Source organism: Medicago sativa, chromosome 2 (genome assembly GCF_051527215.1).
Source record: "Medicago sativa cultivar Bolivia chromosome 2, Bolivia_mono, whole genome shotgun sequence".
Lineage (NCBI taxonomy): Eukaryota > Viridiplantae > Streptophyta > Magnoliopsida > Fabales > Fabaceae > Medicago > Medicago sativa.
Genome location: NC_140750.1, coordinates 38,533,202 through 38,558,251, shown reverse-complemented (window position 1 = coordinate 38,558,251; position 25,050 = coordinate 38,533,202). Strand labels below are relative to the sequence as shown.

General features: G+C 33.4%; 2 protein-coding genes across 2 annotated transcripts; both read right to left on the bottom strand.

Annotated features, from left to right (window-relative positions):
* Positions 1 to 1,827: 1,827 nt before the first annotated feature.
* LOC146946745 (homeobox protein knotted-1-like 2) lies at positions 1,828 to 10,066 on the bottom strand. Its single transcript, XM_085744662.1, has 6 exons — positions 9,401 to 10,066; positions 6,918 to 7,038; positions 6,618 to 6,811; positions 6,301 to 6,432; positions 2,225 to 2,361; positions 1,828 to 2,110 (listed from the first exon to the last, which is right to left on the bottom strand). The coding sequence occupies exons 1-6, from the start codon at positions 9,887 to 9,889 to the stop codon at positions 2,071 to 2,073; spliced, it is 1,113 nt and encodes a 370-aa protein (XP_085600788.1). The 5' UTR covers positions 9,890 to 10,066; the 3' UTR covers positions 1,828 to 2,070.
* Positions 10,067 to 14,994: 4,928 nt separating this feature from the next.
* LOC146946744 (uncharacterized) lies at positions 14,995 to 17,762 on the bottom strand. The gene is made up of 4 exons (XM_085748299.1): positions 17,727 to 17,762; positions 17,380 to 17,469; positions 17,168 to 17,254; positions 14,995 to 15,619 (listed from the first exon to the last, which is right to left on the bottom strand). The coding sequence occupies exons 1-4, from the start codon at positions 17,760 to 17,762 to the stop codon at positions 15,518 to 15,520; spliced, it is 315 nt and encodes a 104-aa protein (XP_085604425.1). The 3' UTR covers positions 14,995 to 15,517.
* Positions 17,763 to 25,050: the final 7,288 nt, after the last annotated feature.

Here is a 25,050-nt window from a genome sequence, read left to right as displayed (position 1 = left end):
AATTATAAGTAAATTTTTTTTTATAGGGACTAAAAATGCTATTAAAATTAAGTAGGGACTAAACTTACAAGGTCGCTATTTTATAGGGACTAGAAACATAATTAACCCATATTTGTATTAGAAAACTAACTACACATAGACATTAAAACTAATTGCTACTAACGACTACATACACCTCTTCGATTTGAAATTCAAATAGCATCATTTGAAAGCAACCGTTGTTTGGTTTTATCTGGAACCAATCTTCTTTTCGACGCCTTCTTGTCTGTCGAACTATAAACTTCGAAACAACCAAAGCACACTAAGTCCATATTTTCGACTAGATAAGTGAGTCAAACATATTAACTTTTCTTCAAAGTCTAATGTCAAACTCCATTTACTGCATTTAATATAGCCTGTCGAAAATATAGGCTAACAGCAGGGCCATAGACTAAAATTTATTATGTCTTAATCAAGTATTGGTTCTAAAAGAACAAATTTAAAAACAATGATTTTCATGAAAAGCTATGTTGCAAGTAAGAATCTAAAGGAGTCAGACTCTGGAGGCCGTTCAAACTCTGAAGATGGTTCAAACTCTAAGGCTTTGTTTGGATGAGAGAAGAAAGTGGAATGATAGATTGTATGAGGAAAGATTGATGAAAGAATGAAAGTGAGTAGAAAGTGAGTGGAAAGTGTGATGATTTTTTAGTTGTTTGGTATTAGTGAAAGTGAAAAGAAAATGAGAGGAAAGAAAGATGAATATTTAGTAAATGACATAAATATCCTTATGATAAAATGAGTTATGTATTTGTTATTTATTTAATATAATATGTTCATATTTACATATTAACAAATAAAAATCAATATGTTAATATATATATGAGAATCAATATAAATTATTAATGTCTGAAACCATGATTTACTATATGAGAGAAGCAAAACTAATTTGATAAAAAAAAATACGTAATCATTAAAAAAAAGTATTAAAAAAATGCTCCAACCAAGGATTTATTTGTCATTTTATTAATTTTGATGTATATTCCATGTTTCCTTGCTGTTTTGGGCGGAAAACTTTCTGCATGTGGGGTCCACCAAAAGCAAGGTTTCTTTTCTCACTGACATAGCAACCAAACCATGGAAAGATCACATTTCCATAAACTTTCCATTCTCTCTACTATCTATCCACCCCCTTTCCCTGGAAACAAACAGGCCCTAAAGGTCAGAATCTGGACAACCTAAAAGATAAAGGAGATGAAGCCTTGAAGATCAAGTCTGAATTACTCTGAAGATCATGCATAATGTTTCTGATGATATCAGAAGGTCAATGGATGTCACTTTCAGTGAAGGTACAAAGAAGGACAATCTTGTACGACCACTACTCAACTACCTCCAACATTCCCATGTGCATTGTACGAAGCTACAATTGTGTCTCCATAGGAAAAGAACGATTAATTCCTTATCAAGGAAAGGAGTCAAATTCATTCCTTCATAGGACATTAACCAAATCAAGCAATAAATCAATGTTAAATGATCAAGATGCCCAAATGACTTTTTTGATGCGCTGACACTCTTCTGAAGAAGATAAAATAATCAGAAGGAATGAGGGATTTGAATTGTGACCCTTTAAAATTATCCTATAACTTAAATATAAAACATCATATTTTAAAAGGAAACGAAACATCCTCCTATATGTTTATACTATTAAAGGATGTGGGGTTTGTTCATAAAATAGTGTTCCTATATGTTTATACTATTAAAGGATGTGGGGTTTGTTCATAAAATTGTGTATTAAGTAAGAACTTGCAATATTTGTCTTTTACGATCTTATTATACCGTTAGCCTCATATACAACAAAACAAAACTAACTTCCTCTGTAATATAACCAAGTAAATACCATTTCTTAGCAATGGTTGGTATAAACATAAATTTCGATTTAACATTCATATTCCACCACACGAGTTTCATGTTTTTCACGGTAATTATGCTCTTGCCCTATCAAATGTCCCACCATATACTGTTGCATAGAATGAAAATTTTCGATAGATTTTTTCTTTTCCATCTTTGTTTCCTTGTTCGAAACAGGGTGCCGAATCACATGAAACTCTGGTTACTTGTTTCACCTGCACCACTACTATTGAAAAGAAAAAAACAAAAAACAAGAATCAGATTTAGCATCAGCATAATGCTTAAGTAATAAACACGCTGTGAAACAAGAAAAAAGAGTCATTAGGGAAATAAAACTCACCTCTTGCGTTTGGTTTTGGAGCCAGTGGAAGACGAAGGATTAGTATGCCAATTCCTTTTTCTTTGATTAATGAACCAGTTATTTATTTGCTTTAATTGAAGTCCTGTTTCCTGGACCAACCTAGCCTTGTCTTCTTCCTAGAAGTACATTCACGAGTCTAATATGATCAGCAATCATGGAAGAGTCTAATAATTCAAGGTTGCGTAGATGAATTCTTAGTTAGCTAAGCATATTAATTGGAACATAACATTAATACATTATTAATTCCCCAGTCATGGCTGTCTCCTTGATCATTACTAGAACGGATAAATGATCAAGTTCTACTATATGCTTTTTTTTTTTTGGAAATGTTAACTTGTGCCTTTAGGACATAAGTTAAAAAGGCTAAATGTAGAAAAAAAAATCTTAGAAATTGTACATTCAATACATTAAAAGTTTCAAAAGTTGTATTTATAATATAAAAGTTGCTTTGACTTTCTATTTTAAGCTCCTTAACTTGTGTCCTTAGGGCACAAGTTAACATCACTTTTTTTTTAAGGGAAGTTCTACTGTATATGCTTATGACTTGACACATTGGGGGACACATATTATTCGAGAGAAAATTACGAGGGTGCAAGACTTTTCTAATTACTCATCACTAGTACATCCTTTTCAAATCACATAAGTTATACTCCCTCCGTCCCTGTATGTAAATCCACTTTGCCTTTTTCATATTTCTTAAAAAAAATTGTTAGTGTAATTAATGTATCTATTTTGTGTGTTAATATTACCAAATTGTCCTTTGTTTGTATGTGTATTAAATTTGACTTTACATATTTCAAGACAAGTTAGTAGTATTAATTAGGGCATGTTTAGGAAAAAATAATAAATGCATCTAGTAATTTGAAAAGGAGTTTACATTTAAGGACAAATATAAAATCAAATAGGTGGTTACATATAGGGACGGAGGGAGTATTTTGAAAACAAATTTTGTTTTTACCAATTTACAAATCACTTTACGATATCAATTAAATATTAATAATTTTTGCGTATAAATAAATATTAATGTTTTTTTTCACATGTTATTAATGTTAATAAAGGATAGGGCTAATTTAGCTTCTTCAAAAAAAAAATGTTAATAAAGGACACTTTGCCTCTTAAGTTCTGATGGTTGTGCCCTAGGTTTTTGCATTTTTTCCAAAAACTCCTTGAATGAGATTATTTAATTTACCTTTATTTGACTTTTCTAGGTCACTTTCTTGATTAAGTTATTTTCTTGACATTGAAAATTAAGTAGTGAAGGTTTGTGGCCCATTAGAAAATAGGGTGTGAGTGACATTTTAACAAACTTTAAGGAAGGTAAGTGTAATTTACTCTAATTTTTTTATATAAAATCAATTACATTTCTTGATACGCATGAAAGTGGCAAAATGATGTATAATTAAAAACAAATGAGTAATTGTTCAAATGAGTTTCAACATATACTGTTAAGATTCATAGAATTTAGAATGTTAATTAGGATTAGTTAATAGTTAGTTACAAGTGAGAAGATAACTTGGAGAGCAAGTTATCTAGATAGCTTGGAGAGCAAGCAAGTTAGTTAGGAGTTACTCCTATAAATAAGTCTCAACTATTGTACTCTTATTATCTTTTTGATCAAAAATGTTTCTCTGATAATCTTTTCTCAATCAAAGCCTTATGGCTCTTTTTCATTCCAATTCTCTAAATTCTCATAAACTCAATATGGTATCATCGCCTCGGTTACGATCTCAGGGATATTCTTCTCCTTCTTCCGCTGCCGCGTCGGAGAAACCTTCTGCCGCCGTATCGAAGAAATCTCCTCCTTTTCAGCACAAAGAAATCTTTACTGTCCTTTTCGATCCTCCGTCGTTTCTAATGACATACTCTATTGTTTGTCATCTATGGAAGAAATCAAAGGTTGAAAAGAAGTTTTCACCATTACCGCCACTTCGAAAACCACCGCAAGATTCTACAGTTCTTTCAACTGAAGCGGTTTCTTTCAATTTTGGAAGTTTTAACTCAGAAATTGTTCCGATCGAGCCGATCAAATCTGTTATACCAACAATTGAAGGTTGCAGCATAAAGATTGGTGAAATCTCTTGTGTTTTGAACGATCTTCTTTCGGCATCATCGGTATTGTATGCGAACGATCCTGTTTCTGCATCATCCGTATTGTATGCGAACGATCCTGTTTCTGCATCTTCAGTATTGTATATGAGTGATTCTTCTGATTCTTTCGATTTCGTATTTCAATCTGTAGCGAATTCAACAAAGATTGTTACGGAAGATCAAGAACCACAGAGTTTTTGAGATCCTTCCGCTGTTTTCAGTTTCATCATCGCAAATCAATTTCTCAGTGATAATTTCTCCAAGGTTTTCATCATCCTTTCTGTCAATTTCTACAACTTCTTCAGAATTGCAATTTCTGCACCGCCTTGGATCGCCGGAGGTGATGGTTACTCTCCATTGATTTTCGATCCCGGCGGTGTAACCGTAGTTCATGGTTCGATAAATCTGATTCGTACCTTAACCGTTTTTAATCGTAGTCAATTCATTGTATCTGTTATCGATACTGGTCAATTCATTTTTTGCTACTGGTGGAAATCTGTGTGGTTTGTTGCCTTCTTTCCTCTCAAGCTTCATTGCAATTCTGTTTCTTTTTTTCAATTGTGTTCTTCTCTGTTCGGTTCAGAAGCACTCATCAGAAGTGTATCACTTATCAGAAGCGTTTGTCAGAAGCTATTGGAATCACTCATCAGAAGCGTTTATCAGAAGTTGTTTTGTTGGTTCAGAAGCTGTTTTGTTGGTTCAGAAGCTGGGCATCATTCAGTTGTGTTTTGATTCAGAAGTTGTTTTCTTTGATTCAGAAGCTGGTTACATCAAAAGCGTGTTATTGAAAGCTGGTTCTAGAAAGCTGGTTACATCAGAAGCTGTATTGTTCAGAAGTTGCGTACATCAGAAGCGTTTTTGTTCAGAAGATGCGTACATCAGAAGCTGCGTACTCAGACTCTCCAGATTTTCAATGCTCTCAACTGGGCCATTACTGGACTTCATTAGTTTTGCTGTTTCTTTTCCATTTGCTAGTTTACCCCCCATTTTACCTAGTTACTTCAGTTTGAATAATCATTGTAATTCCCTTGTATTCCAAACTCAAATTGGTGAATTTCCCCATTTTGAGTTTGAGGGAGGCTGTTAAGATTCATAGAATTTAGAATGTTAATTAGGATTAGTTAATAGTTAGTTACAAGTGAGAAGATAACTTGGAGAGCAAGTTATCTAGATAGCTTGGAGAGCAAGCAAGTTAGTTAGGAGTTACTCCTATAAATAAGTCTCAACTATTGTACTCTTATTATCTTTTTGATCAAAAATGTTTCTCTGATAATCTTTTCTCAATCAAAGCCTTATGGCTCTTTTTCATTCCAATTCTCTAAATTCTCATAAACTCAATATATACTTCCTCGGATCTCATTCAACAAAAGCAAACTACCTCGCACCCTTTGAGAAAAATACTTCACTTCATTTAATTTTCTTTAAAATACCCTCATGGGAACTTGTTCCATTAATATTAAAAGTATTATTGAAAAACAAATTTAAATTTAAGAATGATCACACTAAGTTTGATAGGGTTAGTTGATTTTTTTCTTTATATTTGAGATCACAAAATTAAAACTTTGGGAAATTGTTATTATTATTGAAGATTCTATACATATATTATCTATCTTGTACTAGTTTATTAATACTCCTATATTTCTTTCTATTTTTGATATACTACTTATTAAGATTAAAAAACAGGTTAATCTAAATAGATCAATAATGGATAAGGGTATTGGGGGAAAAGATATTACTACTTCGTTCTTTTTAAATGCAATCCATAAATAAAATAATTAATATTAGATTAGTTTCAAAATATACTAATTTTAAGGTATATGTTTATTCTTAATAGTAAAAGATATCATATAATTCTAATTTAATTTCAATTTACTCCATAGTTGGCATAGGAGAAAAACCAGTTTTTATTAATTTTTTTATAGATATACGAAATGACAATTGTGACGGACATTGATCTTAAAACTTACAGTAGGATAAGGCCATTTAGAGTGTGATTGCCACCAAGCTTTCAAAAGGGAGGTTGTGTCACCTGGGAGCTTTCCCGCTCTTCTCTTCCGTAGAATTTCTTCTCTTATGTCCACAATCTTACTCTTGTAACCCTGCATATTGAAAAAACATTAAATTAATTAACTATGCAAATCAATTCAATTTAAATAATTATGTGATTGATTCTTTCATCTTTGCAAAGACACATGCATGCACGTATATATAGTATAAAATATATATACACCATGGTTGCATTGCATTGCATATATATGAGAATGAGAAAGTTATAATGAGCTACCTGTTTTAGCTCGTGCTTCAACTCCTGCCTCACACGTTCCATTAAAGATCTTTCACTTTCAGTAGGAACAAGAGGACCAAAGCTGAGACTATCACCACCATCAAGGCTTCCTTCATATAAGTTTGCATTGCTCTCTGCTTGGTCGTCTTCATCGTCCGACATTGTTGCACCACTCCCTTCACCAGGAGATACACCTGTTCATGCATGCATCATGTACGGCTTTTTATCTTTGCAAATGGTACGTGGATGATTGGAAATTTGAAACAGAGATATCATTACTGATAGTTGAAACTTAATTACCGGTCAAGCTTTGTAGAGACTGCTCCAGCTCCCAACAAGCCATAACAGCTTCCATGGCATGAACACGGACATGTTGTTGTAATTGTTCTTTAAAAGCACAGAGCAGGAGAACATAATGCGTCTACAACAAAAATATGTATCAGAACAAAATACAAATCAACATTTCTAGCTCTTATTTTACTAGTCATCTAACACTAAAAGTTAAATCAACTTTTCTATTTATTTTTAATTGTCTACTTTTTAGTAGAACTTTGTTAACATTCATATGTTATATTGGAGGGATTGCGATTCCCTACCCTTGATTTCAACCGTAGGTTCTACATTCAGTTCAAATGTAAATAAAAGAGAGGAGTGATAAATATGATGTAGAAAATGAAAATACTAAAATCACAACGATTGTAATACAAATATAAGGAAATGCAGGAAACTTGAATGTAGGGTCTATTCCATATTAGAGATGTTTTATTTTCCATTAACAATTTATTGTTGAAATATAAATTGGTGCAAGAAAAAAATTAAACATTAGAGGTTTAAAAATTTTGTGTTAAAAAAAATCTAATAATTTTGACAAGTTGAAAAATTGTTGATTTTCTTTAGTTATGTAAAAGCTTAATCTTAAAATTTGGATTGATTTTGAGTCAACCCATACAAAACTAATTTGTAAGATGAGATGATATCCCAATTATAAACTCACTTAATACGTGAGACTCTCTACACTTGTAAAATAATTGATCAAATTATTATCATATAACGATTCAATGAATAAAAATATATGATTAGATTTTGATAGTGTGAATCAGAAGGACGAAATTACCCACTTACAGCAACAACATGAAAGAATCATAGGAGTAGATACGTAATAGATTGACGGATGGAAAATATATGGATGACATTGAGTTTTTATGACATTGATAACGTTATTACACCTTCCGGTCATTATTATAAGCAAAATTTTGCATTTTAAATTCATTCAATTAATGTTGTATATGGTCTTTATTATAGACCATATACATCATTTAATGAATAAACCTAAAATGTAAAGTTTTGCTTATAATAGTGACCGGATGATGTATATATTTTGATGAAAGAGAATGATTATAACTGAGAGAGATAAACACAATATCATCAATATCACTAAAATTCAGTATCACGAGGTGCAACCCTTGAAGTATTACCCCACAGTCCTATGTCATAAATTTTTGTTTGTTTGTAAAAAAAATTAACAGAATCAATAATAAGCCAGATGATGACGTGTCCATTAATGCAAAATATCATTAAGAAATCAAAATGAAAACAATTTACTCGCAAGCAAGTCACAGTCACAGACACAGTCACACACACAAGAATTTGTCTTCTCTCTCTTCTCTTCTCTCTTCTCTCTTCTCCATTTTCTCTCTCTTCTCTCTCTTCTCTCTTTGTGTGTGATCAAACCAAAATTCTTGGTCCTGGTCCACACAAATGTTTCTCGTCACAGACACAGTTTTATTCATCTAAGATGAAGATCTAAAGGTTGAACCAAAAATTAGTTAATGTCACAATATATGGGTTACCGAACACCAAATATTTTTTATTTTATTTTTATATTTTTAGTGACTAGATTATTTTTTGTTTCTTATTTAATAAAGTCCTCAATCAACGTTGAAAATGAATCAATTAATGTATAAACAATTAAATTTACCAACTACCATCAATAATTTGCGGGTATATTAATCAAACCAGTAACGTATACGAAGGGGAAAGGTTGATAAAATTAAAGAACTTATAAACCATCAAATTAAGATTCAGGTCGGCAAAAAGAGTAAACAATTGATCCTTGCAACAAATGGGGAATAAATATTTTTCACAACTTTAATCAAAATGTTCGAAGAAAAAGTAAAGGGAAAACCTCACAACTGCAGCATCCTAAGTCAGGACAAACTAATTACACTCATTTACTCTATTAATGACTCTCTTTTCCTTATTAGAGGAAAAAAAATCAGATTCATTTACTCACAATTCGTACTACTACAGTCCAACATTTTTTAAAAATAAAATAAAAAGAATGTTACTTTTTCCATTATCCTCTCCTCGTTTACTGTTTTTTAAAGTCTAATCAACAAACTCCGGAAATTTAGGAAAGATCAAAGTTTCACAAAATAAGAGTAAAATAAAAATAAAAAATAAGGAAACAAAAGCACCCAAATCTAGACAAAATTTTGATTAAAAATATTAAAATCACAAAGAAGCTTAATTATTAGGATAGTAAAGAAGCTTAATACTATTGCAGTATTGTTATTGCACATAGTTAGTTAATTAGGTTAAAAGCGACAACAACAACAAAGAAATAAAGAGAGACATAATAAAATTATACAAATCTATCATTGAAAAGTTGATTAAAGTAGTTGTAGTGGGGTAATAGAGAAGAATAGAATAAATTTGCATGGATAAGAAGATATATAATTGATGTTAAATAATAAAATTAGGTTTGGGTTGTTGTAACTAACCATGAATTGATCAAGCTCCTTTTCATCCACAACACCATTAGCAAGTGAAGAGTACTTGTCCACCACGCGCTGCGACTGCTGAAGCTGTGCGTCGATCCGCGGAAGCTGATCGACGGGCGTAGCAATTCGCAGACAAGAAACATGAGCAGATAGAAGCTGATCGTAAAGAGGGTGTCCAAGTATGTCTGCTTTGTATTGTGATAACTCCTCTGATGATTCTGGGTTGCTTTCGGCCCGGTTCCGATCCCGGGTTTTCTCCATCATGTTCATACCTCTTACGTCCTCGTTTTGTGATGTATCTGGTTGTAAGTGGAGGAAATTCTGCTGCCGTAGGTTTACGGCGTTGTTGAGCCAATTCGGCGCTGATCCGGCACCGGCTCCGGTGAATGGTAGTAGTCTTTGCATATCTCTGCTTTGATTTAACTGTTGCTCTTCATTGAAAGGTTGAAAATTGATTTCATGAGAGAGATGGTCATGATGAAAAGCCATTTGCTTAATTATTCACTTTTTTTTTTATGTTTAGGGTTTTTTTCTTGTGTGTTTCACATCTGCTACATTGAGGGTTGAGAATTTTGGTGGGAAAATTGTAGGTGTGGGAGAGGAGTTAGAACTAGGTAGGAGAAGTGGTGGAAGAGAGAAGAGGTTTGGAAAAGCACTTTCTTTTATGGGAGAAGACTTTTTGAAGAATGATGACACGAAAATAGAGGGATATTAGATTGAGAACGGATCCAAGGGTTGGGATTGGTGATAATACGTGCAAGGGTTTGTGGTATTCCTTTATTTGAGATTTTTTCATGTCATAATAATAAGACAAAGATTGATCAATGATGTGGTAGGAAGCAACTAATGAATTGTTAATTGACTACTCCTAAGCAAAATATGACTTTTTAGATACATTGAATAATTAATGTATCTAGTCTATAATAAAGTCTAGATACATTAATTATTCAATGTATCTAAAAAGTTAAATTTTGCTTATAATAGTGACCGAAATGGAATATTTAATTACGCCAATCAAACATTGCTATGTGCATATGGAAAAAATGTTTTGTTTTGTGTCCATTTGTAATGTAAAGATGTACGAGTAATAGAATTTTAGTTTAATTATTAAGATACGGTTCCGAAAGCGGACACAGTCTGCCGACGTGTTGTTTTTGTTTTTATTGAGATATACATCCTCCGGTCACTAATATAAGAAAAAATGTGATTTTTAGATTCATTCATTCAATGACATATGTAGCTTATAATAAAAACTACATACGTCATTTAATGAATGAATCAAAAAATCAAATTTTTGCTTATATTAGTAACTGGAGGGTGTATTATTTTAAATTTGCATAAAGAAATCATGTTTTGCTTTTGACGGGAAAGGTGAGGAGGACTTTTTGATTCAGCATGAATCAGTCCTAATCTGACTACTACCCATGTTTTCACGCTGCTAAGTTTTTAATTAATAAAATAAAAAGGTAGTAATAGGAGTAGGTCATCTTTAAGGCCTTGTTTGTTTCAAAGGAAAGATTGTGATAAGGAAAGAAAGAGGATGGAAAGAAAGACTTTCAGCTGTTTGGAACACTACAGAAAGATGAAGGAAAGAAAGAATATAGGTGGGACCCACGTTGGAAAACTTTCCCCACATGGGAACGGAAAGGTTGAGGAAACAAGAGAAATGCACCATCATTATGGGAAAATGTCCAAAATAGCCTTTATGTAATATATTATTTGCATTGTGCCATTTTTCTAAACACCAAAACTTTTCAAGGATGTAATTGTCTTTTTACAAATATACACATCACTCTTTCCTTTCACTTTCTATTCCACTTTCTTTTATACCAAACAACCAAAACAATCCTCTCACTTTCTATTCTTTTTCTTTCCTCATATAATCTTTCCTCACTCTTTCTTTCCTTTCACTTTCTTTCTTTGATCATCCAAACAGACTCTAAGGGTTTAAAATAGGGTGGCATTATATAGGTGATTGTAATTTTTAGGTAGTAGATGGTAGGGATTGCCACTTGTTTTTTTTTTGAGGGAAGGGATTGCCACTTGTTGATTAGTAATTATACTATTTCCTCTTTTTATTGTAGGACTTAATTTATCTTTTTTTTTTTTATAGGACTAAGATTTTATTTTGTGTATTGTTAGGTGTAAAATGAATCTTGAGTTATTTTATTAGGAGTGCCAAAATTTTATAAAGTAAATATTAAATTGTTTCAAGAAATTGTTAAAATTGTTAACTTGTCCGGTGGTTCATTATGCTTGAATTCAGCATGGTTTGAATCCCCTCAAAAACATTTTTTTTAACAAAATATTAAAAAATATAACATAAATATAAAAAGGAGATTATTGAAGAGTTGAACACCCGGCATCCGTAAAAAAAAAAAACTATTGTATTTATTAAGCTTAATAAAATATATATATATAGAAAATTTGTAGGGTGTGATGGCTCCTATATATCTCAAGGAATATCCGTCACTACATATAATTTGATTGACTTGTATTTCGTATACATAATTGCTTAACTCATACATTTTTAAACATTATTTAACTTTGGACATAGTCATATATCAAATCGAAAGCTAAAGAGTTTTTTCAGAAGTGCTATATAGCGCGAGAAAATAGCGGAAATCGGGAGAGAGAATTCAATTAGTTAGAAAAAAATAAATATTGAAGGGTGGTAATGAATTTGTTTCTTTTCGTGCATGTATTATGTTGTTCCATAAAGCATTTTCCGAGTTTTTTTATATGATTTTTATCATCTTTAATTATATTTTTTAAAAGAAAATATGTAAAACTTAACCATTTTTAATAAATTTAATATTAATATTCATTCTCTTTAATCAGTATGGTATTATGGTTGAAAAGTGTTAATAGCACACAGTAGTAACTGGCTCTCACATACAATACATATTCTCTGTGTGGGCCAATAAACTCAAAACGACGTAAGAGGGGAGAGTGGCAGTGGTCTGGGCTGGCAACTACCCAACCGGAAAGCGACTAGAGCACCCAAGTCTGACACGTGTCTTAACGAGGTTTCATGGACCACAACATAGTACTGCACATAACATAATTTACTAGTGTGGGCCAAAGATAATTGAATCATGTTCGTACATTTGTAAAAAGCTGAGAAAGTTGTCCCTGCTTGAAACAACACTGTCAACTGGACTGTGCTGCTATAATCAATCTATCTAGCTGCTGATCTAACGTTCTAGATTATTAGGGTAAGAGTTGCCGCCGGCAGTGGCACTGTTTGGCTTCGCTAGACAAACAAACATTTATAGCCTTTAATCTACTTTGTTTTACTACTTTTCCTGTTCATCGTTTTTAAATATATTTTTCTGTTTATTTGTTTAATTATAAAGATTTGAATTTTTTTTACAAAGCGATATATATAGTTTAGGGTTTTGACTTGGTTCAGACAACACAGATCGTTGATTTGGTTCAAACAAACAATGAACTGTTCTAAGAATACTACTTAGATGGTGTGTTTGACCTGAATCTCCGTCTTCGACCTTAGGAAAATGAATGTATATATGCAAAAGACGCCTCAAGACTTAAATTAGTATATAATCTTGGTAGGTGGCTAGGGTTAGAATAAAACATACTTTAGGAGGTGATGATGTGAGGCTTATATAGCCTTAAGATGTGTGATTGAACTTGAACATCAACCGTAAGTTGGACTTCATAGTGTCATGATTTCGAGTGTTAGGATCCAATATTGTATTAAAGACATTTATCTTTGTCGATCATCGTAGACAAATTATGATTTGCACTTTATCAAATTGTTATAACTTGATTGAATGACCATGATCCAGTCATCTAGAATGTCTCTAAGACGCCTTCATATGTTGGTTCGAATTACTGATTTAGGTGACCCGTTTTGCCAATGGATTGGTCCTTAACATAATGAAAAAATAAAAAGTGTAAAGTAAAAACAAGTTATTATGGCATTTAAGTACTAGCACAGACTGAGAGTGAATAGCATGGGTCACGCGGAACTGTTATGTGGTCCTTTTCTTTTCTAGTTTAATAAAGAAACTTGAAAAAAGGGGAACAAGGGATTGGATTGGGATTGAGGTGTTGGGTCAGAATGATGGAAGTGGTCCTTCCCCTTAACTTATGGGATCCACTCAACTTTCACCTTACTGCCACTGCATGCTTCTCTTACATTGCCAATACTTGCAGTTTCTTTATACTATGTGTATGTGATTGCATAATTCCATCCCTCTCTAGGCTCACCTTCCAAATAAGGTGGGTTTGGGTTTTATGAATTTACTCTCATAATCATATTGGTATGATATATTTATTTTAAATAGGTAATTCAATAATTTTGTCTCTTGCAAAAAAGTCATTATTTTGTATCTAGGTGTAATTTTAGTTCCTCTAATTTTCATCTATTTTAATCCCTCATTTATTTAAGTATTAAGACTATATTCATTCTTTCTTACTTCACATTGTCGATGCATATGAGATAGTGACAAGCAATGAATTGATTATTGTAAAAACAAAAAAATTGGTTTAAGTGAAAGGAGATTTAGATCATTTAAGCAAAGTGTCCATGACTCATAGTCACTATTTTTACATATGCAATAAATTTCTGGATGGTGGTTCGCCACGCCGGAAGGAGGGTTTTATTTGGTCTTTACTTTGAGGCTCGAAAGAGTCTGTTATGATCCATTTATGTTGTTTTTAATTTTCATATTACCCATTTGGGTAGACCTCCATATTGTGGATAAACTGGTTAGGTTTATGTCCCCCAGTTTTGTACGTATTTTTTTTCCCTTTTTTTAATAATATATATATGATATTTGGCAAAAGATTATGCCATTTGCTCTTGTCTTATAAAAAAAAAAACCTTTCTAAAATATTTATTAAAGCATCAAAGGAGCATATATATTGTTCATGAGACCAGAAAAACAATATAATAATTAAGATGAAACTAATTGGAACCAATGAAAGAAACAATAATGTACAAATTACGATTACATATTAACCAAAATTATAAAAGCACACCATATACTATTGTGTTATTTCAAGCTACCACAAACACCCATCTTGCCGAAACCTGCCTCAAAGTCCAACTAGTGTAACAGACTGCGTGCCTCTTCAATGGTTGCTCTTCCTAATAGAAGCAAGTCACTGACACACAAAAGTTTTGCACCACGCTACAGCACATGACGTCTTTGTCCTTAGAATCGAATGCAATTGCATATTTCAGTAATACATAACCTATATTAAATGACCTTGTTTAAATAAAAAGGTTGGTTCATTTAGTTTCAAAGTAAAGATCGTTAAAAAGTGACTCTAACCTCTCAAGAACCATGGTTGTGATGTTTTCCTTCACCAATGGACCGCCAAGACGTAGTCTTCTTTCAAATGTATGGTCCCGGTTCCTGCACAAGGAAAAACAAATACAAAATTTAAACAAAACAGGACAGTCCAAGAGACATAATCAAAGCTTAAAAGAAAATTAATCTTGTAGGTTTTAGTGTAAAAAAGTTATTCACTTATTCTTAGTAATGCAAACTTGCCAAGCTTTCAACAATTTTTTTTTATTCTAAATTTGTGGTTTTATTTCATGCAAAGAATAAATCATATGGAAGAGAAATGTAAGTGTGTAAAAAAACAGAAAATAGTTCAATCACGGTTTTCACAAGTTTCGTCATTAATATTTTCTCAGTTCCATTATTTAACTCTTTCGCAACGTGGAACAGCAGTTGCGGCTGCGATCATAATCCAAAACCATGACGGATCCCTAAACATGATTAAGCTTACCTTAATCTCAGTGGCATCATTTGATGTAAGAATAGCAGACACAACGCATATTAGATTAAGTATGAAGACTAAAATTGAACATCGACTAATTAGAATCATTCAAGGTTTGAGTAATTACATATTTATCCAAGATCAAGAACTCAATATGGCCAACATTGCTACTAATGAGAAAGGGTTTTTAGTGTTGAAATATCACAAATCACAAATCAGTTTCAAGAGAAACATAAAACCAAGTTGCTTAAGTTTTCATTTTTTTTTTTTTTAAGTTTGTTGGAAAGTTATTTCCAAATAGCAGTCATGTCAAATATGCAATAACCAATATTTTTCAAGCATAAAGACTTTAATTCATACCTCATTATATGGCGCAGTTACAGTTCTGTATGACATAATTATAGCGGAAATGGCAGGATATCGGCCGCCATTTACCATAACAGAGAATCGTTGCAGCTGATATTTGATAGAGCAATGCTATTTATCAAGAAAGATTTTATCAAGAAATTGTCCCGAAATTAATGTTAGCTAATAAAATCTCAGCCTGACCGGAAATCATGGGGTGGTGGGTGTTATATATATTTTTTTTATGAAACTTTAATAAATAAGATTAAAATCTAAGAGTGATTATTCTGCCATGTCATTCTTGAATTCATCAAGAAAATCCATTCTTGATATCTAACATTTTCCTATTTGATAACACTACTAAGAAAGCAACGCCTAGATTTCAGGTTTGATTATGAGAAATATAACAGTTTAATGAAACAATAAAAAAAGAGGGATGGGAAAATGCCAAATATGTGCCACCGATAGAGGGCAGCTAAGAGAGTAATAAATAGTAAACAACTTATGACTTCTATAATACCACTAGGGCTGGAAATGAGCCGAGTCGAGTCGAACTTGTCTGAGCTCGACTCGACTCGATAAGAATTGGTTCACCTTGAAACTCAACCCGAGTTCGAAACGAACCTTTTTTTAGCTTGAGTTCGGCTCGTTTAAAGTTCATGAACAGTTCGGTTTAGCTCGTTAGGTTCAACTCGTTTGCTCGAATTGCATATCTTAAAAGCTTTTTTTTGTCAAAAATAAATGCTTTGACATATTTTAAAAAATAATAATAAATTATAACTAATAAAACTATGAAGCGTACATAGCATTTGCTAGTGTAGCACAATCCATATACTACATGTATAGCTTTTACATTGTAATTGTGATGCACTTCTCGTGTGTGTATATTATACACTGCTCTCTCTAATATTTTGTAAACTCCCTGATGTGGGACTATTTTAGAGCATATATTTATTTAAAATACACTGCTCTCTCTAATATTTTGTAAACTCCCCGATGTGGGACTATTTTAGAGCATATGTTTATTTAAAAGCCTGCATAAAGTATTAGCTTCATTTTTTCCTCTCTCTGTTATTATAATGTTCCTTAATTTTTAATCAAATTTGTAATAATTCTTATGAAAAAGTAAATAATTATTAGAAGAAGCTTGTAATAAATTACATATTATATAAACACATGCATATACATATATCGAACACACACACACACACACACACACACACACACATATATATCGAGCTGGTTCATGAACCAAACGAGTCGAACCATACTTAGCTCAGGTTCAACTCATTTAAAACTCAAGTTCGACTCATTAGGTTCATGAACCAAGTTCAACGAATCAATAATCAAATTGAATCTCGAACTATTTTCGAGTTGGTTCAGTTCATTGTCAGCCCTAAATACCACTCTAACCATAAGCAAGAAGCAATCAAATAAAAGAGACAAACATTGCAATCATCATGTCGATAAGTTATTTGCATTTTCCACATGCATTATAAACGCAGTAAGAAATAAACACTAACAAACTTCATGTCGTAAATTTCTTACATTGTGCTCATTCTAAGTCTAGTGTCCTCCCTAGTAACCCAACCTCAGTAACGCATCGATTTTAAAACTTCTGATATTTTTCAAATTTTCTACTTCGACTAAGATGTTTACCATTGAATAACGCCACATAGCGAGAAAAAGAAATGGATTGAACCCAAGTGCAAAACCACTTCGGGAAATCCTATGCCCTGGTAAAAGCTAAAACAGACCAATTTTCGCAATTCAAACAACAACAACAACCAAGCCTTATCCCACTAAGTGGAGTCGGCTAATTTTTGCAATTCAAACTCATAAACATTTATTTCAAAAGGCAGTTTACTCACCAAAGCCTTAGGTATTGACGGTGTCACTGAAATCAACTGTCTTGACTGCTTAATAACAAGTTCTTCAAGCCTTTGAGTTTTTACCAAAACCTACAATTTGTTGGAACAAAATGTTTTTAACATTACCCTTTGAGTTTTGATGATAACAAGGTATTAAAATTTTTCAATTGGATACGCTAATATTTGTTCAAGTGTGCAGGACCATAGACAAAAATTTAGTGTCTTTAAATACATAGGTTCTGGAAGAACAAATGAGAGCAATGGAAACTACAAAAGGGAAGCATGTGTTGCAAGAAAGAGGTTCTGAAGACAAGATGTTCTGAAGAAGCTGACGTCATCAGAAGCACTCTCCTCAGAAGCTGGTCACCAGAAGCTGACGTCATCAGAAGCTAGAAAAATGGAAGCTTTAAATGTTGTTCAAATGTTTTAATCACGCCTATCATTGCAGAAGTATAGAAGCCTGATGCAACGGCTAATTAAGAAGAATTTGGAAAAGCATTGGATGCTTATTCTTTGGAGAGTGTTGGATAAGGACAATAGTACAAGTGTACAACCACTACCTCCACTACTCTGTTTTGTGTCTGCAATAGCACAAGAACAACATATGTGACTATGCTGGTTATTCTCTATACAAGGAATGGATTTGAAATTGTTCCTTCATAGGACAATAACCAAATCAGGCAACAGATCATTGGTGATTTTATCAAGCTTCAAACGACTCTTTTTAATGTGCTGGCAATCTACAACGTCTCTTTCACACCTCTATATAAAGGAGTGAAGACTTGAAGATTTCCAAGAGACTCACAACAATTTTATGAGTGCCAAAACTCTGCTGAAATTGTTTCACATCAAAGTTCACTTAGAATTTCTTAACAACTTTCATATCTTAGAAATTCTAGAGTCTGTATCTGATTTGTATTGTGAACACCACTGATTGTATATCAAGTGTTCAACCTCAAACAAATTTCTTTGTAATTCTGTTTGAATTGAAGTCTCTTGCAGTTGTACTTGAGCATAAGAAGTCTCTTGATTTTGTTCTTGAGTACAGGAAATCTTTTGCAGTTGTGCTTGAGTAGTTTGAAGTCTCTTGCTAGTTTTAGAAGTGAGCAGTTGTAATCAGATATTTAATTTTAGTGAACTCTCATTGGAAGTGCAAGGGGGACATGACTACTTCCGGTTTGTGGAAGGAACTTGTATAATTGTTTTGTGTCTTTTTTCTCTCTCTATCTCTCTTTGTTTTTATCTGCTGCATTTAGATTCTGAACATCACTTCAAAAGTTGAACTCTATCTGCTTCTGAACAGTGACTTCAGTAGGAGAAAACGAAGAAAAAGAAAACACAATTCAACCCCCCTTCTTTTATTTTTATCACCTTCAATTGGTATCTAGAGCCTTGGTCTGTTGTCTTAACACTTAACAGTGTAACATGAAAAGATCTGAGAAAAATATGTTAGGTGATAATGCTGGAAACACTTATGGTCAGAACAACAATGCTGTTGCATATGATTATGTTGATAAGAAAGCTGACTCTGGTAAAGTTTCAAAGTTTAATGGAGATCCTGAAGAATTCTCTTGGTGGAAAACCAACTTCGACAGTTATGTCATGGGTTTAGATGAAGAACTGTGGGATATTCTTGAAGAAGGTGTTGGAGATTTGGTCCTTGATGAAGAAGGATCTGCTGTTGATAGAAAGAAACATACTCATACTCAGAAGAAACTCTACAAGAAATATCACATGATCAGATGATCACTTGTTTTTGCTATACCTTGTGCAAAGTATATGAAAATGAGTGACAAATCTACTGCAAATGCAATGTTTCCTTCTTTCTGTGCAAACTATGAAGGTAGTAAGAAAGTTAGAGAAGCAAAGACTCTTACGCTTGTTCATCAGTATGAATTGTTCAAAATGAAAGATGATGAAAGTATTGAGCAAATGTACTCAAGATTTCAGACTCTAGTTTCTGGACTTCAAATACTGAATAAAAGCTATGTAGCTTCTGATCATGTGAGCAAGATACTGAGAAGCTTACCTGCTAGATGGAGACCTAAAGTTACTACTATTGAGGAAGCTAAAGATTTACACACTTTAAGTGTTGAAGATCTTGTTAGCTCTCTCAAGGTTCATGAGATAAGTCTAAATGAACATGAGCCTGCTAAGAAGAATAAATTTATTGCTCTGCCATCTAAAGGGAAGTCATCAAAAGCTCTTAAAGTTATTGAATCTGAAGAAGAATCACCTGATGGAGATTCTGATGAAGATCCTACTGTGTGACATGGCGTAATATTGCTATCACTAACCGGATGCTTATATCTTGATATTTATATCCCTTTACTGATAACTATCTGTCTAGGAAGTAAGTGATTATTAATTAGCCAAAGATACCATAGGAATTGTTGACCCTAGATGTAGGTACCCAGTGGCAAGAACCCATTGGGTCGTGTGGTGCATTACCGAAGCTAGGAATTAACTGGTTAGTAATTAGGGAAACAAGCACCTAGCTGTCCGACTTAAAGCTATATCCTAGTAAGACCATTCTCTTGAAACCCTTAGTAAGGTATACGTAGATTAGGGCTTCCCGTTTGTAGAACTACTAAGTAAGCGTAGAGAGAGTATGCTATGAGTGTCCTAAGATTCATAAATGGACAGACCTAAAGGAACCTTGGCCTTCATTGCCTTGGGAAACACTGGAAAGCCAATTAAAGTTTATGTTTCAATTACCATTGAATTAGAAAGACCCCTAACGTAAGGATCACAGTGCGATCAGCAAGTGCAGTTTTCCATCGGAGGGAAAGGCCTAATTAGGTACCCAGTGGTTAAAACCAATTAGGTCATGTGGTGCCCTACCTATTTAGGAAACTCTCAAAGACCTCATCACTTCTATAGTCTACTGAAGATAAATAAACGCGACATTTGTATTACTTATTATCCAACAACGAATATACAGAGGGGATTCGAAGAATCCTAACCGCTGCTTACTTTTTTGTAACTAAAACATGTAAATTCTCTGTTGCAAACAGATGAAAATTGCAACTTACTTTTATACCGTCAACTTAAATAAAAATAAGTAACTAAAATTATTTGGACGAAAGGACAATCTCTGTGGATACGATACTCTACCTACTACTTTATTACTTGATGAAAACGACTGGTACACTTGCCATTTGCAATTACGCTAAATCGTACATCAATGACAACAATAAAAATCCACATGCCTTGAATTTTATATTGTTTAAGGGTTAGGCTACACCAGATCCTTACATAGAGCATCTGGATGCACTGGATCTAGGGGGTGTTTACATGTGCACATACGTTGGACACTGTCAGATATGTCCGTTCGAGACGATAAGTCTTTAATTTAGATGGCTCTAATATGGAACTCGTAGGGTGTGATATCCGTCGGAGTGGGTGCTTTGCCAGTTTGGTTTTGTCCAAACCGTTCTCAAACATCCAGATGAGAGAGCAAGTCCCAAAACGACGACCTTAGGGGAGATCAATCGTCACAATTTGAACTGTCTTGATTATATACCAAAAGATTGGGACTTAGGGTATCATGCTATTACTGGTGTTGAGACGGAACATGGTTACATAAGATGATTTTATACCATTTCACATCCACACCTCATAGCTCATGACGAGGATGTTCATATCCCGAGGCCAGTCGAGCAGGAGGCCCTTGATGAGATTGTTGCTGAGAAGGCGGGAGAGCACGAGTAGCTAGAACTGGCTGGAAGGTTGGGTCATATCAAAGACCATGTCTTATCCGCCGTGGACAGTGGTGTGGTTGAGAGATGGAATTTTGAAAGGGAGAGTTTAGAAGCAATTATGCAAGAGGTTCATGGAGGGTGGTTTTATGTCGTAGGGGTGACAGGGGTCCTAGGACTATCCAGTAGTTTTGTGGTGATTTTGTAGTATTTTGAACAAATTTGACGTATTTAATTTTATGCTTGAATATTTGGTTTGTAACCTACGAACAATTTGTTTTTACTTTTATGTTTGAAAATTGTGTTGTTTCTTATCGTTTCCATTTAAGAATTATTATTATTTTTTGGCTTAAATATGGAAATGGTCCCTGCAAATATCTGGTGTTTTGGTTTTAGTCCCTGTAAAAATATTTTTTTGGTTTTAGTCCCTGCAAATATAGAATAATTGGTTTTGGTCCTTCGTATTTTGTTTTAATCCTTGTAAAATCATTTCATATTGAAATTGGTCCCTATAATATTCATTTTAGTCCTTGTTTTGAGGGACTAAAATCAAATATTCTACATATTATAAGGACCAAATCCAATATGAATCAATTTTACAAGGACTAAAACAAAATACCAAGGACCAAAACCAAATTTTTTATATTTGCAGGGACTAAAACCAAAAAAATATTTTTACAGGGACTAAAACCAAAATGTCAGATATTTGCAGGGACTATTTTCATATTTAAGCCTTATTTTTTTAATAATTTCACGAATGCATGTTTATATCAAAGGACTTACCATCTATATGTATCAGAGAAAAACAGACTATGTTTCTTTTATGATATCACTCAGATTATGTATTCCAACCTATTTTTATAACGTTTTAGATTATATAATATGAATTATATGTTTTTTTAAACCACAATTTGATTCTTCTGGGGTGTTTGAAACTTCTTTGATTATATAAGCCGAATTATTTTAATGGGTTTTAGATTATATAATCTAAAACATACTGAGACCTACACAAACATCTTTAGGTGACTTTGTCTTCCAACAATTTTTATATTGTTCAGATTATACAATATGAAATGTTGCTCAGATTATATAATTCGAACAAAGGGTATTTTGGAAAGAAAAAAACAGGGCGAGCGAGAATAGCCATATGGGTGGAAAAGTGATAGTCGTAATTTTTTTCTAAGCGGGCTACCCATAGCCCGTATGTTTTAGACCGAACGTGTAACACCCCAATTTTTAATATTAATTTATTAGTATTATTGTTATTTAATATTAGTAATATTAGTATTATTAGGTAATTGTCTGTTGATGTTTTCGATTGAGCGAATAGATGATTCAGTTAATTGTTGAAAAATAGGAGATTATTAGAGATTAAGGGAAAATGGATATTTTTAGCAAAAATGAGAGAATAGAGGCGTATTAATAAAACGGAGGTTTAAGTAAGTAAGTCGAGTAGTGTTTTAATTAAATAAATAGAATGAGGTGTAAATAGTGGAGCCGAATAGTTATAATAGAATTAGTAACCAATCTAAGGGAGTGCAGATAGTAAGCCTATTTAAAAGATTAAGTGAGAAACAAACTCATGGTGGCTATAAATAGAGGAGGAGATTAGAGAATTGGGTTACAACAAAAAAGAGAAAAAGATACGAGAGGCAAAAGAAGAAAACTAGGGTTAAGAGGAACGAAGACATAAAGAAACGGCCAAGGAGAGTTGAGTTTCAATCGTAGGAATTCATCAATTTGTAAAACATCGAGGTAAGGGGGAGAATCTTTGCACTTTAGGTATCTTAATCTATGAGAGGGTTGTCTTAAATTTTAATACGTTGTTGATATTATGATGTGAATTTTGATGAGAGAATAACGATGAACGAATTGAAAGATGAGAATTGAGGAAAACTAGTTTAGGTTTTTGAATTGAGTTTTAGTCTTAAAAAGAGTGGATAATCTGGTAGGTTAATGAAGAATAAGTGTTTAAATGATAAGGTCGGGTTTGACGATTTTAGGGTCGAAAACGGAGTTAGGAAAAGTCAACAGTCTCTATCACGGAATGCCGAGGAAGCTTTAAAACATGCAGGCGAGCTCAAACCTTCTCTTTATTCATCTGACGAATACGAGAGCAATCCCCTTTTCTTAACCGTTCATGAGCAGTAAAACCTGCCCGCCTTTAAGTCATCAATCTTCATCAAGAGCAACGACTTGGGGGCTACTGCACTGGACCAGCCAAAAGGATCTTTGGCCCTTTTACTTAGGCCCAATACAATCCAAAGCCCAAATACCACGTTTGACAATATTACTTGCGACACACCCCTTCCCCGCGAGGGGGTGCACAGAGTGTCGGATCAGTCCCCAAGGTAGAATCTATCTCTTCCTCTTAACCCCCACTCTCTGATCTCTACTGACTTGAGCGTCGGAGCGCCTGCAGGTACACACCCCCTCCATTCCAATAAGCACTCTGGATGCATTCTACCACCACTCAAACCACCACATTCAAAGCACCAGCATTCACCTTTTGACCAGGTACGAGATGCACTACGTAATAAATGATGTTGTGGAAGAATTGAAGGTAAAGTAGAGAGAGTTGTAAGAGGGTAATTCATGAACTAATAAAGGAGAAAATAATAGTAAATCAGAGTAAAGGGTAATTGTAGAGACATGTATTTAAGAATAGAGAGTATGTAGGAAAGTTTTTAGGTTGAAGAGAAGAACAGTCAAGGTAAATAGTGATGTCGAATTAGAGAATTGATGATGACAAGGAGATTGTTAGGATGAAATATAAACGAGGATAGGAAGTTAAGTATGAAGTAACGACCTTAGGTTAAAATGAAATGAGTGTGGTCGATTTAAGAGGGTATATGATGTTGAGAGAATTGATAGGACAAAATAGAATGGGAATAGAAAGTTGTGGGTTAATTTATTAATGTAGGGGTAATGTTAGCGATGAGACAAGATAACGAACCACTAGAGTGATAATGACCTAAGTTAGAATGAATGAAGGATGATAAGTGTGAATGAGGTTATATGGTGCAATGTTGTTTTATATAGGGAGAATGAAAGTGGAAGCTGTAACGATAACGGTGAGGTAAAAACTTAACTGAGAACAATAATGGAGAGTTGTCGTCAGGATGAAGCGCTTAATGCACAGAGAAAGTTAATGTTGAGTCTAGGTTTTAATGACAATATTGAGTAATTATGATGTCGAGTAATGATGTAATGACTTTGTTGTAAAAGGTTGAATGATGAAGTAATAACCATGTTGTATAATGTTGAATAATGACGAAATGAAAAGAACTATGTTGTGAAGATGATTTGTTGTTGTTGATGTATTTTCTGTATGTTGTTAGTGAGTCTTCATGCATCATATCATATTGCATAAAAATGACGAAGGACAAATGTTGTATGTATGTTCAGTATCATAACCCTGACATACAAATGTTGATTAGAAACCGGTACCGGGATGCATATAGGTCTAAGAACGAAGTGTATTTGCATATGGCTCATGTTAGGTGTATATGATGTGTATGTGATATATGTGGTTTATGTTAATGTTGATGTATTGTGAGTCTTAAGTGGATTCCTTAATGTTTTGAAATTGTTGAGTTATCATGATGATGATGATGTGTGAATGATGTCGTATAACCTGATGAAGAATTGTGAATATTTGTAAATGATGATCAAATGATGTTATGCCTATTTATATATTATTCATGGTCCCCCAATATATGTTATGATGAATATTCTCACCCCCTTTGTTGTTGTTGTTGTTGTTGTTGTTGTTGTTGTTGTTGTTGTTGTTGTTGTTGTGTATTATGGTGTCTGTACTCTTGGGGTACTGACACTCAGGACGAGGAGCTCTAGTGTGCGGTTCATTTAGAAGGTGGCGACAGAAATATACTTCCGTAGTTATTATTTAATTATTTATCTAATAGAATAATCATGTGCTCTGATCTGTAACACTAGGGATGGGGTCAAA